Source organism: Vombatus ursinus, unplaced genomic scaffold (genome assembly GCF_900497805.2).
Source record: "Vombatus ursinus unplaced genomic scaffold, bare-nosed wombat genome assembly UNPS02000513.1, whole genome shotgun sequence".
In the NCBI taxonomy this organism is placed as follows: domain Eukaryota; kingdom Metazoa; phylum Chordata; class Mammalia; order Diprotodontia; family Vombatidae; genus Vombatus; species Vombatus ursinus.
In genome coordinates this window covers 17260-35329 of record NW_020940291.1, presented here as the reverse complement: position 1 = coordinate 35329, position 18070 = coordinate 17260, and the positions used below count along the sequence as shown (strand labels likewise).

General features: G+C 41.4%; 1 protein-coding gene across 1 annotated transcript in view; it reads right to left on the bottom strand.

The window, feature by feature from the left end:
• Positions 1 to 388: 388 nt before the first annotated feature.
• LOC114039311 (fatty acid desaturase 2-like protein FADS2P1) overlaps positions 389 to 18070 on the bottom strand; it is a gene marked incomplete at its 5' end in the record, with an annotated part of 31295 nt that continues 13613 nt past the window's right edge. The window contains 7 exons of the mRNA XM_027857036.1: positions 389 to 2403; positions 5701 to 5826; positions 9373 to 9452; positions 12619 to 12715; positions 15264 to 15361; positions 15825 to 15901; positions 16399 to 16459. Of these exons, the coding sequence (XP_027712837.1) occupies positions 2352 to 2403; positions 5701 to 5826; positions 9373 to 9452; positions 12619 to 12715; positions 15264 to 15361; positions 15825 to 15901; positions 16399 to 16459 (591 nt within the window). The remainder of the gene's footprint in view (positions 2404 to 5700; positions 5827 to 9372; positions 9453 to 12618; positions 12716 to 15263; positions 15362 to 15824; positions 15902 to 16398; positions 16460 to 18070) is intronic.

The following is an 18070-nucleotide window of genomic DNA, read 5'->3' as shown; positions in this document are numbered from 1 at the left end:
TGCTTTGCATGCCACGGACAAGTGTAAATTTCTTTTGTTCTTACATGCTTAATAAAACCCTCTTGAGAAAAGTCTCACCTTTGTTGGACTGAGGTCAAGGGGGGAAATAGGGGGTGCTAGGGTGGAACTGTTAATAGCTGGTGGCAGCAATAGTGACATACAGTGGGGGTTCAAGATCAAACATGGCAGAGTTGGTTTTTTTTCTTGTCTGGACCTGTGATTAGCAGAGGGAATTCCGTAGTGTAGAAACTCCCTCTAGTGACTCATGTGGATAATTCATTTATAAGTTACTCAATTCAGTTGAATTCAAAAGATATTTTTAAAGATCCTGCAATACGCCAAGCACTGTTGGTGGCCCTGTATAAATAAAAACAACAATGAAACAGTCTCCAGTTTTAAGTAGCTTAAATTTTATTGGAAAGAGCGTGTGTATACAAGTGTGTAATTATTACCTGTATGATTAGCAAAGTTGATATAATTTCATACATTGGGATTAATCACTGGAGAGGTTATTTTTAGGAGTGTGGGCTCTGGAGTTGAAGGTAGGTGGAGAGATCTTCCATTATGGTCTCAGATCACATCAGTAGACTAATCCTAGTTATATCCCACATTGACTAACACCACTTAAATAGGCAGAGAAAAATACACTTTTGAGATCACAGTGTTGCTGAGAATGTCCTTCAATCTTATCTTCAAGGAGTTGGCAAGAACTTAATAAACTTTTACTAACCTTCTCTTATTTGCCAAAGCACAGTGCTAAAGGCTGGGGATGTAGAAATGAAACGATTCCTGCCTCAAGGAGCTACATTCTAGTGGAGGACATAGAACATAAATAGAGACATAAATATAAGAGAATTTGAGGAAAGACAGTACTGAACAGAAGGAGTCAAGAAAGTGTTCTTAAGGGAGATGAGACTTGAGGTGAACCTGGAAGGATAAAATCTATATGACATATACATTTTCAACAATCAGAGTCATCAAAATATTTATTAGGAATTTACAGTAAAAGGCACTGTGCTAGGCACTGGGGATGCAAAGACAAAAATGAAAAAATTGTTCTTGCCCTCAAGGAGCTTTTATTCTCCTGGGAGGATGTAGCCTATGAACCGGCTAGTAAATACAAGTCCGTTTGAGCACAGAAAGAAAACTAAACATTAGGAAGAATTAGAAAAGGACTCCCATGGAAGGATTTTAAGAGGCTGAGGTGATGAGGCCACATGGATCCTTTATCATGTGACCCTGCATCTGAGCTAAGCCTTAGCTGGGTCAGGTCTCTCCATTGATTCCAGTCCCCTCCAATTGTATGGGTTATTCCATGAAGCATGAACAATGGCATTGTAGCCCAGGGAACTCGAGACAGAAGTGCATGCCTTGGGGATGATGAACAAAGGAATTTTGTAAGGAGGAGAGAGGGAACCATGCTGATCTCCAATTATCGTTTTAAAAACCTTGCTCAAGCTATTGGGCCAGTTGGCATCTGGGGCTTGTGGGCCCAAGAGGCTGTGTGTCCTAATGGAGAGAGCTCTGGATGGATGTGGAATCCAAAGAGGCCTGGATTTGCATCTTGCTTCTTATATTTGTGTGAGTATGACCAACTTCTTTTCTCTGGGCCTCAGAGAACTGCTCAACTGTGAAATGCAGCTCATAACCGATAAGGTGCCTAAGTGCTTTGCCAACTGTATGGAAACATCAGCTCTTTTTCACTAAAGAATGAAAAGAAATGATTTTTCATCCCAAACAGACATGCCATAAGCAGTTAGTTCCTCCCTTCTCCAAGCAATAACTCTCCCTGTTTACCTATCTACTAACAGTGCAGTGGATCAAGTGTTGCTACCTGTGTGATTAATCTTTTTGGGCCTCAGTTTCTTCATTTGTAAAATGTGTACGATAATACTTGCACAAATTTCTTCATAAGGTTGTTGTGGGGGAAAGAAAGCCCTCTGCAAACCCTAAAGCTCTAGAGAAATGTGAATTTCTATGACTTACCTAAAGATTCTTCCTTGGTCAATTCTGTCTCAATAAATCACTTTTATGAAATGCTTTGCTATCCAATGCACTCTCTTTCAAAGGAGATGGCCCAGACTGGGCTTGTTGAGAAGACTAAGTTTGGATGTGCAGAAAACAGAATCCCATTTCCCCTTCTCCCCTCTGACACAAACCAGTCTTTTCTTTCTTCTATTTCTTATTTTGAATGATAGCCCTGCAAGGCAAGGTCTGGTGTTTCTGTGTCTGTGGTCTGGATGGCAAGTTGGCATGGTCAAAGAGCTCCAACATTCAAGGACAATAAAGCAACGAAAATACCTTCCCCATCCCACAACCCATGCCCAAGACCCAACTGCATGTGTTCCATCTCAGGTAGAGTAGTAAGCATTCACCCAGAGATCACCATACTTCTTCAGTGACCTGGAAGAAGCCAAAACAAAGATGAGAAAGATGAGAGGGTAGCTCAGCCTGAGCAGTCAAATTGGGCAGCTGTTTCACATTGGTTCTCACAATGGATTTCATTATTGAGCTCTCTCACTCTCTCTCTCTCTCTCTCTCTCTCTCTTCATCTCTGTCTCTCTTTCTCTGTCTCTCTGTCTCTCTCTGTCTCTGTCTCTCCCTCTCCCTCCCATTTCTGGTGTAAATTGTATTTGGTCACAATGTCATGAGTCATGATCCACAAAGCCATTCGTGAATAGCCCCTCCTTACACCTATGAAGACATAAGGGGAGAAAAATTCAGGGGCTTAGCTCTGGGTGCTGCCACTAACTGCTCCACTCGTCCTGATCTACCCCCTCCACCTTTAAGCTCCCCAGCATCCCCTATAGGCTGGAATGATTAATTACATATCAGCCTTGTTCCTAGTATCTGGCTCTCCCATGTCCCCTAGAAATCTGCAGCCATTGGCGGAAATCCCAGTTCGGTCAGCTCGCTCTTCTCTCCTGCCCTTGTATGACAAGAGTGCCTCCAGGGAATCACCTGCACCTTCTTTCATATCTACACCACACAGAGTCCTGTTCTCCCCACTATGCTGAAACTACCCAACCTCCAGGGCTCAGCCTGAGGTCTGACGTCCTGAGATGAGAATCCAGTGCCTTCCCTCTGCTGAGTAGCCTGTTTGTACATAGTTGTTTGCATGTTGTTGGCCCCGTTGGACTGTGAGCTCCTTAAAAGTGCAGACTTTCTTTGCGTCTCCAGTGCTTAGCACAGTGCTTGGCACCGTAGTAAGTACTTAATAAATATTTGATTGCCTGCCTGCCTGCCTGCTTGACGAAGCCTTTTTCAACATTTTTATGCCCCAGTGAGTTCACAGAATAACAGAATAGGAAGGGACCTCAGAGATCATCTAGTTTAGACCATACCTGAAAAGCAATTTCTTTTATAAAATAGTCCCCTGGGCATCATTCTTTGAAAGACTCCAATAAGAGAGGAGGTTACTACATCCTAAAATAGCCTCTTCTACTTCTAGATGAGCCTAATTATTAATACATTTTTTCATATATAAAACCCATTTTGTCTCTCTGCCAATTCAACTCATGGCTCCCAATTCTTCCCTCTGGGGCCAAAAAGGGCAAGTTTAAACCCTCTTCTTTCATATATTTTTCAAATGCTTGATGCGATCTGGCCATCAAGACTAACATTAGGAGGAGAAACAATAGGGCGTGGCAACTGGCTGGATATGTTCAATGAGCGAGAATCAGGAGTTGAGGATGACATCAACGTGAAATCCTTTGAAGATGGTGCCCTTAACAAAAATCGAGAATTTCAAAATAGGGGCTGATTTTTTTTTTTGCTGGGGGGCTGGGGTTGTTGCTGAGTCTCTGTTTTGGACAAGGAGAGTTTGAGATCTCTATAGAACATCCAATTCAAACATCTAATAGGCAGTTGGTGAAGTGATAGGCTGGAGCCCAGAAGAAACACTCAGCTAGATTTAGATAGCATAGAGTCATTTATGTAGATGAGCATTAAACCCAATGGCAATTGATGAGGTTGTCAAGTGAAACAGTGTAGAGAGGAAAGAAGGCCCAGGGCAAAGCTTCGGGGTACACCTACAGTTAGGGGGCGGGGTACCAATGATGATACATCAAGTGAGACTGAGAAGGAACAAGCAGATAGAATTAGAATGAATTCACCAGATTTCCCTGATGAGTGTAGAGTACAATGAGATGATAATTGGCTCATTCCTGGATGCTCTTCCTCAATGAAGACAAGGTTTTATTAGCTGTCTGGTTGCCACATCACACTGTCTATCCCTATTCTGACTTCTACTTTATTTCCACATCATTAGGATTAATTATATTCTATGTCCTGGTCCTCTTCTCTTCTCCCTCTATGCTATTTCTCTTGGTGATCTCAGCAGCTCCAGTGGATTCAATCATCATCTCTGGGTTTGAGTCTCAGATCTCTTTACCTGGTTCTAACCTCTCAGCTGACCTTCAGTCTTGCATTTCCAATTGCATATTAGACATCTCAAAATTGATGTCACATAGACATTTCAAATTCAGCATGTCCCAAACTGAACATTATCTTTTGCTCTAAGCCTTTCTCACTTCCCAATGTTCCTAATACTATTGAGGGCACCAACATGCTCCAAGTTGCCTAGGTTCTCAATCTGGTTGTCACCCTCTAGTCCTCTCTATATCTCATTTTCTACATAGAATCAGTTGTCATATCCTGGTTTTGGGTTTGTTGTTTTTTTTTTTGTTTTGGTGAGGCAATTAGGATTAAGTGACTTGCCCAGGGTCACAACAGCTAGTAAGTATCATGTGTCTGAGGCTGGATTTGGACATATCCTGGTTTTTTTTAACCTTTGTAGCATCACTCATATATGCTCCCTGGCATTGCCAATCCAGTGGGGCAGGCCGTCCTCCTGTATTGCAATGGCCTGTCGGTTAACCTTCTTGCCTCAAGTCTCTCCCCACTCTAGTATGTCCTAGAATGTCAGCTGCCAAGTTGATCTTCCTAAAGTGGAGGTCTGGCAGTGTTACCCATCCCCGGTCCAATAAACTCCCCTTGTTCCCTATTACCTCTAGGATCAAATAGGAAATCTCTTTGGCTTTTAAAGCCCTTTATAACCTCGTCCCTTTCTAACTTTCCAATCTTCTTATACTTCTTTCTTCACACTGTGAGACCCAGTGACATCAGTCTTCTTGCTATTCCTAGAACTAGACGCTCCATTTCCTGACTCCATGCATTTTCACTGGCTATGTATGACCTGGAATTTTCTCTCTCTTCATCACTCCCCCTGGCTTCCTTCAAGTCCCAGCTAAAATCTCGCCTTTTACAAGAAGCCTTTTCTGATTCCCCTTAACACTATCGCTTTTCCTCTGAGATGACTTCACGTTGTGTGCACGATGTCCATCCCCTCCCCTCATTAGAAATGAGCTTCTTGAAAGCAGAGACTTTTTTTTTGCCTTTCTTTATATCCCCAGCATTTTACAGCTGTGTAAAGTGGTAACTGATAATTGACACATGCCCTGTCTGCTTGATTTTATTTGACTTTTAAATTATTCCCTGATGTATTCAAAGGCCTTATTGTGGTCTCCATTGTTTGACTGTGAGCTCCTCAGAGTCCGCAATGTTAAATTTTTCATGTGTGACTCCCATAGTAGCTAACCCTGTGCTGTGCCCTCTGTGGGTCTCAAATGTGAAGGAGCCCCTGGACAGACTAACTGTGTAGGGAGAAGGGAACCTGTGAATTTTGAGATAATCTCTTACCTGACAATGTCCCCAAATGCCTTCAACATTGGCTTATTCACATAGTCAATTCCATGCTTGGCACATAACGACCTCACTAATGGTGCAATTTTATAATAATTATGGCGAGGCATGGTGGGAAATAGGCTGGAGGAAGAAAGAGAAGGAAAAGAATATTAGACCTAGATATCAGAAGTAGTATTTTTGCTGATTCTTATAGATCTGCTATGGGAAGACACAGACACGGAACACACAATCAAGATGATGTGAAAGAGTGCAAACTGCTTTGGTGGAGGGAAAACTCTCATCAGAACGATCTTAGATCCATCATAGCACCAATGAGAACACAACCATAAACACGCACCTATCTCTGTTCAGGGAAATTCTAAGAACCTGTACCACTCTCACATTCATTCACTGAAGATGTCTGTGAGACAGGCAGTGGTTAGGCTTTGGGGGCTGTTGGGATCATGCCAATGAATGTGAATATTAATCCAAACCAAATATAATTATGAAAGCAATGATCTCGAGGAGACAATTACATTGTATTTTACATCAAATATGAAAGATTGTTTGATTTATCTGTTCTTATGGATTATCTGTTAGAGTGAATGTCACTGTCCTCTGGATAGATTGATATAGTAAACATTAGTTAAAGAGACAAGTCAGGAGACCTGCATTTTAGTTCTGGCTCTTTCATTAACTGTATGATCTTGAGTAAGTTAGTCAGTCATTCTGTGCTTTACTTTCTTCATCTATAAATCACAGCCAGTACTGGTTTACCTCCAAGGGTGTTGTGAGGATCACAAGACATGATGGTAGCTGATGTTTATGTAGCCCTTTAAATTGTATAAAATTCTTTACATGTGTAGCTACTTATCGACAAGGGGGCTGATGGGAAGTGTAGTTTTGTACCAGTGGGAAGGAGGGGCTAAAGGATATGGAAGGAGGAAGGACAGGATGGAGAAGTGAGGGAAGTTTTGAGCCCCATGGAAAGGAGAGGGCTGCAGGGGTATGGACAGACCCCAGTGGCAGCAGCTGGTCAGTTGTAACCAAAGGGGCCTGCTGTTCCAAACAAGTATAATCACAAGCAGGTGGAGCCTTGTTTAGCTTCCTGACCTGATTAAGGAGTGATCTGCCTGGAGAAGATTTCCTGACTTCTCTAACTTCACTAATACTGGGACCAGGTGAATTCATTCCTTCTCTGTTTCTCTCCCCATCCCCACCCTCCAGCCTATGTTGCTGCTCTCTGTAAACTTTCTTTATTTGCTGTCTCTATTTTTATAATATGTTTTATCTTCAGATAAAGGTAAGTTGATTTTAAAAAACATATCCTGAATCAATGTTTGTTATAAAACAGTGGCTTACACAGTGGTGAAGAGACAAAGGAAACCCATGTGCCCGCAGAAAATTCTCTCTCTTTGTCTCTGTCTGTCTCTCTCTCTCCCTCCCTCCCTCTCTCTGTCTCTCTCCTTCTTCTTTCTCTGTCTCTGGTTCTCTCTCCCTCCAAAGAGGACCTCATCATCTGACCCTCAGTACAACCATGTAAAGTAGGTAGAGGGTTTAATCCCCACTTTACAAATAAGGGCCTCAAAGCTCATAGGCTTGCCTAAGGTCAGGTATATCAAAGAGTTAGGTTTTGAGCTCAGGTCTTCTGAATAAATCTTCTGCACTTAGCACTGCACTCCAGCTGCACTTCTACTGTGAAAATAACTACTAATGTGAAGGATATTCCATCCCCTACCCACCCACTGTGGCTGATACAAAGAAATAGAGCAAAGGAAATAGAGAGCAGTCAGAGAGATTGACTCTTTAATGGGATATATTTCTTTCAATTTCTTCTAGAACTTCATCTAGAAATCTAGTAAATGTCTAGAATATGTATCTGGGCCTTGGCGTGGGAAATTGTTTCTCAGTCTTAATGATAAAGAAGCAAATTATCTAAATTCTAAGTATCTAATAGATACTTAGATCATATAAAGTAAGATTTAGACTATCTAAAATGAGCATCAAAGTATCAGGGAAGAACGTGTTATTCAAGAGATCAGCTTTCCCTGGAATTCAGCCCACAAGTCAGTCCTATGTCTTACCAGTTAATGTTAACACCATGTTCTAAGATTTGAGGACTCTAGATTTATCCACTATGGTACCTTTCTCAAGATAGGCCCTCCTTCCCTATTCCTTTCCTGATCTTCCTTGTCTATAAAGACCCTCGTCATCAACCCTTGAAGAGAACTTTCTTTTAGAACACTCTAATGGATTTTTCCTTCAATATAATGTATTATAGCTATTTATGTTTGATGTCTTATCCCTTAATTGGATTGCAAGCTCCATTAGGGGGAAGTAATTGTGTAAATTATTTATTTTGCTCAGTTGGTAGGCAGTGGTGTGGTACAAAGGATTTTGGAGTTAGAGTCAGGAACGTAATGGTTCAAATCCCACCCCAGGCACTTACTAGCTGTGTGAGCTTAGACAATTAATTCACTTAACCTATCAAGGTTTCAGTTTCCTCATCTGTAAAATGGGAGTGATGGACTTGATATTTTTTTCTGATCTCTTCTAGTCTAAATTTATGATTCCAGGACTGGCTCAGGGCCCCATATACAGTAGATGCTTAATGTGCTCTTACCGAAATTTCTCTTCTCTTCTTCTCTTTTCTCTCTTGTACAATGCGTCATACTCCATAGACTATGGACTATAACCACTGTGGGGAATACCTCCGTGACTTTTTCTCTCTTGCTCCTATTGAACAAAGTTGGGCTCCCCCTAGTGGTGTCATGTCAAAGATGTTTACTCTGCTTAATATCGATGAGAGGCCATATGTTGTATTAGATAGATGCAAGACGGGTCAAGGAGTCAGAAAGACTTGGGTTCAAGTCCCATCACCTCCCCACGCCCCAGGCAACTCTGTAAGATTCTCAGTTGCAGAGCAACTACTAATATGTATTACTAGAGGAAATTGCCTAATTGAAAGGGAGTTCCCATCACTGATGAAATCACTGTATGGACTGATGGTGACAGTGATGGTGCTGATGTCTGCCACGTAGTAGACGTAATAAACACTTGTTGATTGATGGTTAATAATAATTCATGTTGACGTAACATCATAAGGTTTCCACTTTGCACATATCTTATTAGAGGCTCACAATAACCCTGTGAGGTAGGTACTACAAATACTATTGTCTCCATTTTGCAGATGAAAAAACATTACAGAATTAAGGTACAGAATTAAGTGACCATGTTCACACAGAGTATCTTAGGTGGGATTTGGTTATGGGTCTCATTGTAAGTGTGGATGATTTCATTCTTTGTACTAGAGCCTAACCTAGCACAAATTAGGTGAAAGAACTGGGAGTGTTTAGCCCAGAGGAGAGAAGAATTAGAGGAATGATAGCTTTCTTAAAGCACTTTCTTTGAAAGGCTGTCACTTGGAAGACAGGTTAGGCCTAGTTTGCTTAGTTTTAGAGGACAAAACTAAGAACAGTGAGTAGATGTGACACCCACTTTGTACAGAGTTTAATGCCATGCTTGACACATAATAGGTGATTAATAAATACTTGTTGATGGATTAATTCCTGTCTCTTAAATTCAGTGCTCCATCTTCTTGCCCAGATACGTTAGGGCATCATTCAGATGAGGTACTAGAGAGAGGAGTTAAATGAACTTTTCAACAAAAATTTCTTTCTTACTCACTGGTGTTCAATTTGGAAGTTGAGATGTCCAGAGAACCAGTCATTGAAGAAGGATTGCTTAACATTACAGGTGGCCAAAACCTGCCAAGAAAAAACAAACCACGATATTTGACTTCAGTGAGTGAGTGTGAGTCATGGTGTCTTCCTTCTTCCATATCTCAATGTGTCTCATGTAGAGCTCCTTGTATCACAGAATTAATGAATGTCAGGAATAAAAGGAATAGTAAGGGGACTCTGATTTCATTGATATGAGCCAGAAGCGACCTCTACAAAATAGTTGACAAATATCCACCTACCTTTTGCTTAAAGACATCCAATGCTGGGAAATCCATTGGTTTCTCAAGAGAACCCAGTCTGCTTTGGGGGAACCCTAATTATTAAGAGATTTCCCTTTCCCTTATTTTGAGCCAAAATCTTCTCCTTTTGCACTTTTACCAACTACTACTAGCTTGGTCCCTTTAAAGCTAAGCAGAAAGTTCTAACCCATCTTCCAAATGACAGCCTTTCAAATAAGCACTTGAAGATAGCTTTCAGGGCCTTGATTCTTTTTCTCTTCCAGGCTTGAACATCCCTAGTTCTTTCATTTAATCTTTGTATAGCAAGACCTTGTTATCATTCACCATCCTAGTCATCTTCGTGCTTTCAGTTAATACACATTTCTTGAAATTTAACGTCCAGAACCGATCCCAATACTGCCAAAGTGGTTAGATGAGGGCAGAGTACAACAACTGAATCCCCTCTCTATTCCTGAACCTCATGCCTCTCAAGGTAGCCTATAGCTTTTGGGAGTTGTCATAATACACTGTTCACCTGGTAGTCCACTAACTCACAACAATCTTTTCCAGATGAATCATGGTGTATCATGCTTCCCCATCTTTTTGTGAAACTGATTTTTTGAACCCAAGTGTAAAATTTTACATTGCTCTTTATTGCAATTTTCATTCACACAATAGGGAGTGTTGAGTATAACCTATGGAAAAGGTATTAGACTAGGTGTTGAGGATTACAAAGCAGATTTTTTTCCTCAAAGAGATGATAATTTTGAAGGGGAAATTGGGGAAATACACAAATGCAATATGAAGATCTACAGGGATATACCTCAACACAAGAAGTAATTAGTCAGTGTTATGCACGGGGTATATACTGTTGTTCCAGAGATTTAAAGATATGAGTCACTTCTGCTCAGGAGATCAGGGAGGCTTCATGTGGGTGGTGCCATTTGAAATGGGTCTTGAAGGATGGATAAGATTTCACTAGGCTGAAGGGTAGGGAAGAAATTCAAGGGTGTGTTTGTCTGTAGGAATGAGGAAAGGAGAGCATTGCAGGAAGCCAGATCCAGAGACATATCCTTAAATGTGGAACATATTATCTTCTCAGAAAATAGAACAAAATGACATTTTGTTCAGCTCTTTTCTGAGGTATTATTTTGTTCTAAATGTGGGGGGTGTTGATCATCTTTGGGCCATTTGTCATCTCCATATCTCTTAGAAAGATTACTGATTGTGTAAACATTGAGAAGGGATCAGGAAGATAATTGTATTCTTTTAGCAATTCTTAGCAAAGTGCATTAAAAATGTACAGGAGTCAGGGGGCTTGTTTCAGCTTCATCACAAACAAGATGTGTTACCTTGAGCAAGTCCTTTGCCTAGCCAAGCCTCCGTCTCTTCTTGTTGAAAATGAGGGATTTAGATTATATAGTCCACAAAGGCCCTTTCAGATCTTAGACCCTATGTTCTAAAATTCTGTGTTTGAAGGTCAAGACAAAAGATCATAGATCTTGAGCTGGAAGGGTCCTCAGAGGCCATCTAGTTCAACTGGTTCATTTTTCAGATGAGGAAACTGAGGATCAGAGAGGTTACATAACTTAATGGTGACAAGGTTAGTAAGAACCTGAATTTTCTAACTTTAGAGCCAATATTTTTTCTACAATACCACATTTTGTCCTGTGTTTCAAAGTTCTTCTTGATTTTGACATTCTATCTTCTGAGGTCCCATCCTGCACTGATATGCTATATTCTGAAGTTATTTCCACTCTTGTTTCTGTGTTAGAATTTATATATGTATATATATATAAATTTTATTATAGTTTAACAGAAATTCAGTTCCCCTCCCAGTGCTCTGGTCCAAACTTTCTAGATTTCAAAACCATGTCTCAGCTGCTATCACATTCTGGAACTTCCCTTAGTGCTTGGGGCTCCTCACCATGGAATATCCAATGGTCCTTGTGGCTTTCTTACCCTATAATATTCTTCCACCAGGTTGGTCTCCTTCTCCCATTGGTGAGTTCTTTCTGGGGTCTCATTTTATTGAGGGACCTAGGTTGGTGTCTCCTCCTGGCTCTGTTCCTGACATTTGGGACTTCAGAACTATGCATCGATTGGGTACTTTCCCCTCCCTCCCACCAACCTTCCCTTGTGAGTTTTCTTCCTTCATTAGAATATAAGCTTTTTGAGAGTAGAGTCTGTATTTCTTGTTCTTATATTTGTATCCCTACTGCTTATCTGAGTGCCTGGAACAAAATAATCTCTTAATAAATGTTTCTTTCCTTTTCTCATACCCTTTCTCTCTTTCCTTTCTCCTTTCCCTCCTTCCTCCATTTCTCCATTCCTTCCTCCATTTCTCCATTCCTTCCTCCATTCCTCCACTCCTCTCTTCCTCCTTTCCCTTCTCTTCCCTTCCTTTTTCCTTCCTTCCTTCCTTCCTTCTTGTCTTCCTACTTTTTTCCCTCCCTCCCTTCTATGTTCTAAGGTTTCTATTCTGTGTTCTATATTCTAAAATAGCCCCACCCGCATAGTCAACACTCACAAGATTTTTCAAAACTCACATCCTATATTCTAAGCTCTCAAGTCCCTTCCAGTTTTGACAATCTATTTCCTAAGGTTTCTCTGAACCCTGACATTCTATGCTCTTTGTTCTAAGGTCCCTCTTTCCTCTAACAGTTGTGCTCCCAAGAGCCTCCACATCACACATTAAACACTCTATGCCCACAAGTCCCTTTCAGCTCTGACATTCTATACCCCACAGTCTCTACTAACCCCCACAATCCAGACTCTTAGGTCCCTCCTAACTGACATTCTCCGCACTAACGACCCTTCCATTTCTATTATTCCATGTTCTCAGGTCCCTCCCAAGACTGATAGTCTATCATTCTCAGTATGTCTTTGACCCACTTGACAGGACACCATGCCTCACATTCATGAACTCTAATGATTGAGTGGTTAGTCTGGGAGGAGGTGACCACCATTACCTGTGTGCTAAACCAGTCCTGGTTCTCTTCTTTGCTCATCCTCATTGGAATGTGGCTCATCTGGGTGACTAAAGCAATCCAGGGGCTTTCCAGCAGCCTTTGGAGAAAGCATCAAGACAGGCAATGAGACAGTTGGTCATTTCCATGTAGAACATAGGTTTGCTTCCTATTCATTAACAATACTTACTAAATGACCACCATGTGAAAGGCAATGTGTGTACTACGCAATTTGACAGGTGGAATGTGAAGGGGAAAAACCAGGAATAAGACTGGAGAGAAGTTACTGAACAATGGTTTCTGCCGAACTTGTCTACCCTCCTAAGAGGTACTGTGCTGTCTTTCCCTTTCAGAGACGGCTATATAGTGTGTAAGCTCTGCTCCTACCCAGATGCCTATTACATCTGTGTGACCTGGGGCAAGTCCCTTCCCCTTCTCTGTGCCTCAATTACCTCTTTTTTTTTAAGATAATAGGGCCAAACACATGATCTCTGAGATCCCTTCTAAGTCCTATGATCCTATGGACCTCAAGACATGTAGGATAATGCCCCATGTACTTGGACTAATGATTATCCATCTTCCTCCAAACAATTCAAGGGCTTTCAAAACATTCCCATCTTAGCAGGTACATGAGGTAGGCAGTGTAAGTATTAATAGCTCCATTTCAGAAACAAAAGAAACTGAGACTCAGAGAGGTCACATAGTAAATGACAGAGCCAGGATTAGAACCTAGGTTTTCTGATGTCTTGTCTAGCATTTTCCCTGCCACATCATGATGCCTCTAAAACCCTGGTTTTATTTTCCTGATGTATGGAGCAGAATGTATGGAGTAACATTCAATAATATTAAAGATGTAGGAAATTCCATGATTTGAAGTCATTTCGTAGAGGAATTTGATTCAAAGATAGCACGACTTCAGAACACAGAATGTTGAAACTGGAAGAAACTCTGAACAGAAGATGAGATGTTAAAGTTGGAAGGAAGTTTACAACATAGAACATAAAATATCCAGGTTGTAAGTGATATTAGAACATAAAACACAACTTTTCTTGAGCTGGAAAGGCTCCCTAGAGATCATTAAATCCAATCTATTCCCTTTCCAGGTTAGAGTGGCTATGATTGTGGTCCATTCTCAAAGAGGAAGAAAGTGACATCACTGCGTTGGGGTCAAGGTATAGCGTGTCTGCCTGTGGCTGATCAAATCAATATGGAGTTCAGAAGGCTCTACCACAGATCAGGCACAAATAGTCCCTATGGAAAGGAGCTATAGTCATTTCTTCAAAGAACTGGTGGTCTCAAGAAGTGGGTTCATTCCTCAATGCTGTCATTCTAACTTCCTGCTTTTAGGGAAGTCACTGTCCCTCTCTGTGCCTCAGTTTCCTCAGCTGTGAAATGAGGTGGTGGAAAACGCTTGTGCCATTTTTAGTTTTTTGATTTGGCTCAACGAAGTCCCACCATTCTATAGTTCTCACTGGACATCTCAATCTGTCAGTCAACAAGCATTTATTAAGTGTTTACCATATGTAATTTTATCTCAGTGTAATACTATGTACACTGTTCCTATGCTGGAGATATAAGAAAAAAACAAAAAACATGGTCTCCATCCTCAAAGAACTCATGTTCTAGTGGTAGAGACAACATTCAAATAACTATGTACATGTGAGACACAACCAGGGCAGGTGAAGGTAATCTCAGTGGGAAGGCACTAGCAGAAGGGGTATTGGGAAAGGCTTCTTGCCAAAGGCAGAAATTGATGAGTCTTAAAGGAAGCCAGGAAATCAAGGAGAGGAGGGAGAACATTGAGAGTCGGCGGAAAGGCAATCTGTACACTTAGGTCTGTTTAAACCATTTCACAAACTAGTCTTTGCTGACTTGCAGATAAAATAAAGCATGGGAACAGAGGGAAGAGGGGTAGCTTGTTCAGTGTGGGGTTGAATTGGAGCGCACTCCACAAGTGCAATAGCAGAAATATTAGACAAACCCAGCAATTTCAGTGTCTATTTTTAAGGCCTGAGATAACACAATTCCTAGGTAACCTCTGGGACATGTGTGTGCCTGGAGGAGTCACCGTGGGCTTTGCTGGGATCCCTGTAGCCCTAACTGGAGGATAAAGGAGCTGGCGGTTTGGTCTAGAGCAGGGTTTTGTTGGTCTTATTTGTGTCATGGGCGCCTTTATCAGTCTGAGAAAGCCTATGGCCCCTTTCTCAGAATAATGCATTTAAATGCATAAAAATAAATACATAGGACATGGGAAACCAATTTTATTCAAATACAATTTTATAAATACACATTTATCAAAATAACAATAACAGATAGCATTAATATGGCACTTTAAGTGTTGCAAAGCACTTTACATATGTTATCTCCTTTGATCTTCACAATAACTATAGGAGTAGGTCTGATTATTACCCCCATTTTACAGATAAGGAAACTGAGGCTGAAAAGTCAAATGACTTGCTCAGGGTCACATAGCTCGTAAGGGGCTGAGGCCAGATTTAAAATCTGGCCTTCCTGACACCAAGTGCAGCACTCTAGGCCCTGCCTAACTGTCTCTATTTGAAACAAACAAAAAACAAAACCAAGTTTCCAGACCCCATGTCAAGGATTCCCTGGGAGAGAGGAGTAATGAAATTCCTTGATTCACTCACTTGACCAGATATATGAGAAGGACAGTCCCAATGATTCCATAGTAAGATCTGTAGGTGATGAAATAGCGGATATAGAAACTACTGATCCAGGCAAGCTCCTAAAAGAGAAAAATGAATTCAAGTTGAATGGCGTTGAGGTTATGTGCAGTCATAAATTTAGGGCCAGAAGGGCCTTGGAGACCATGAAGTCCGACCCACTCATTTGGCAGATAATGGGATTCTGGCTGAGAGCAGCTATATGTCACACAGCTAATAGGTATTTGGGATAGGGTTTAAACCTCAGTCTTCCTCCTGATTCCAAGCCTAGCACTTTATCCACTGTGCCACCTAGCTTCCTCAAGAAGTCAGATTTCCACCAGAACAGGGAACTTCGGACCTTCAGATGAAAAGTCTCATTCTCTACTGAGTGAGCCATCAGCCCCCACCCTAGATCTGGCCACATCCCTTTGCAAGATAAGTGTTTTCTGCCTCTGTCACCAAGGAAACTTGGGTTGGGGGTCTGTACCCTCTACTGGCCTTGGCTCTAAGGGCAGAATCTGTAACAGGAAGGTCATCACTCACCCTCCATTCCTTCCGAAGGAACGTCACTCGCATGGATTGCATATTGAAATAGACTGGCATGAGGAGGGGAAGCCCAACTGTAAGGGGAAAGAAGGTGTTGAGTAAGATGAGGAGGTGCTAGTACAGTGAAGATAGAGATAAGGGGGCATCCGACACTTTCATTGGGCACCCCATGCCTTGGTTACTGGCTGAGCTGGTGATATTCAGAAAGTGGCAGTAGTTTCTAGAAAATGGCTATTCTAAAATGAGTATTCGTGGGATCGTAGGATGTCAAAGTTGGAAGGGCCTCAGAACATACAATGTTAGAACAATGGGACCGTTGGAATACAAGACAGAATGTCAGAGGTGAAGCAGCCTTAGAACATAAACTATAGAATTAGAATGTTAAAGGGGGAAAGATCCTAGAACTTAGAATATTCAAACTGGGAGGGGCCTTAGGGCATAGACTATTAGAGGTGGAAGGGATCTTAAAACATAAAATTTCACAACTAGGGAGGTCTGTAGAATGCAGAACAAATGCTAGAGGTAGGAGGTACCATTTGAACTCAGAACATAGGACGTTACGTAAACTCACCTACATAGAAGTATAGGTGCTGCTTTTCATAATCAATATACTTGATTTTTTTCTTGCCATACTGGATGGAGAAAAAAAAAAAACAAGCAGAAATACAAATTACTCCTGCTATTACAATGTGCTATATAGTGAAGAGTTAGTATGCAGTGTAGGGAATGTTTATGTTGGCTTTGGAGGCAGTGACCTGAGTACAAATTCTGGTTCAGGCACTTACCCCCATTTACTGTTGGATAAGTTATTTAACCTCTCTGAGCCCCGATTTTCTCATGGGGTGATAAGTGTAAAATAGAGGGTTGGACCAGATGATGATGGTATTAGTAATAATAACAACAATGATGAAAACAACTAGCATTTGAGGTTTGCCAACCGCTATACAAATGTAATCTCATTAGTTTCTTACAACAATCCTATGAGGTAGGTGCTAATATTATCCCCTTTTTACAGATAAGGAAACTGAGGAAGATGGGTTAAGTGACATGACCAGAGTCACAGAGCTTTTAAGTGTCTGAAGCTGTATTTGGACTCATCTTCCTGACCAGATTAAGCACTTTATCTATTATGCCTCCTCTCTTTCAACAAGAGCTCACATTTATAAGCACTTCAGTGTTTATAGAATACTCTCCTCTCATCCATTCGAAGGAGATCACAAAAGTCTTGCCATCCCTTTTTTACAGATGAGGAAATAGGAATCCAGCTTCATGAAGTGATTTGTCCAGCATCATAAAGCTAGTAAGTATGGGAGGTAGCATTCTAATCTTGACTTCAATTTCACCACCTTTTCATTACCCCACAGTCTTCCCCCTTCCCTGCCTTGCCCATGCCTCTTCACAATTATAGCTTCTTATCTTCTCTGAGAAAAGAGCCACCTGGACAATTTTGATGAGAGATCTAAAGACTGAGCAACTGGAAGAGCGATTTAACTCTTGGGGAGAGAAGGAAAGAGGAGAAACTATAATTTTATTTTCACCAAATCCATGTCAATCTTGGGCTCTTCCAGTAAAACCCAGAATCAGAAAATTTTAGAATTTTGGTGTTAGAAGTGACATCAGAACACAGGCTGCAGAAGGGACCATAAATCACAGTGTTAGTAGGAGAAGGGTCCTAAGAACACAGGACGATGTTAAAAGTTAATGGATCAGAGGCAGAACCAAGATCATGGAGTGAAAGGAAGCCATGTGGTGAGCTTTAATCTACAAACTCCTCCAAACCAATCTAGAAAATTCATCAGACTGGAAACTGATAGGGAGATCCTGAAAATATCAGAGTGAGTCACTTGTCCCATCCAGGTCAGCAGAGGGAGGCAGACAGGGAGGTCTGTGGACATAGAGGACGAGTTAGGTTGGGAATGGGCCCTCTGAGCCCTTCACTGCTAGTTCCAGAACTCCATCAGACCCATACAGGTGCACTGCTATGGGCACAGGTATAAACTGGCAGCTTTGTCTCCCACTACCCAGGCCCAAGTCATTGATCTAGGACAGAGTAAGAAGTGGAGTTCCTGGGTAGGGGGGCCCTGGGCAATGTGCCAAGAAAGGAGGAAGTTCAGAAGCCATAAGTCAAGTACAGAAGAGCTAAAGTCAAGGTTGTACAATTTAGTAACCCCTTCTCTAAAGGAAAGGGACAGTTAGACAGTACAGTGGATAGAGTGTCAGGCCTGGAGTCAAAAAGACTCGTC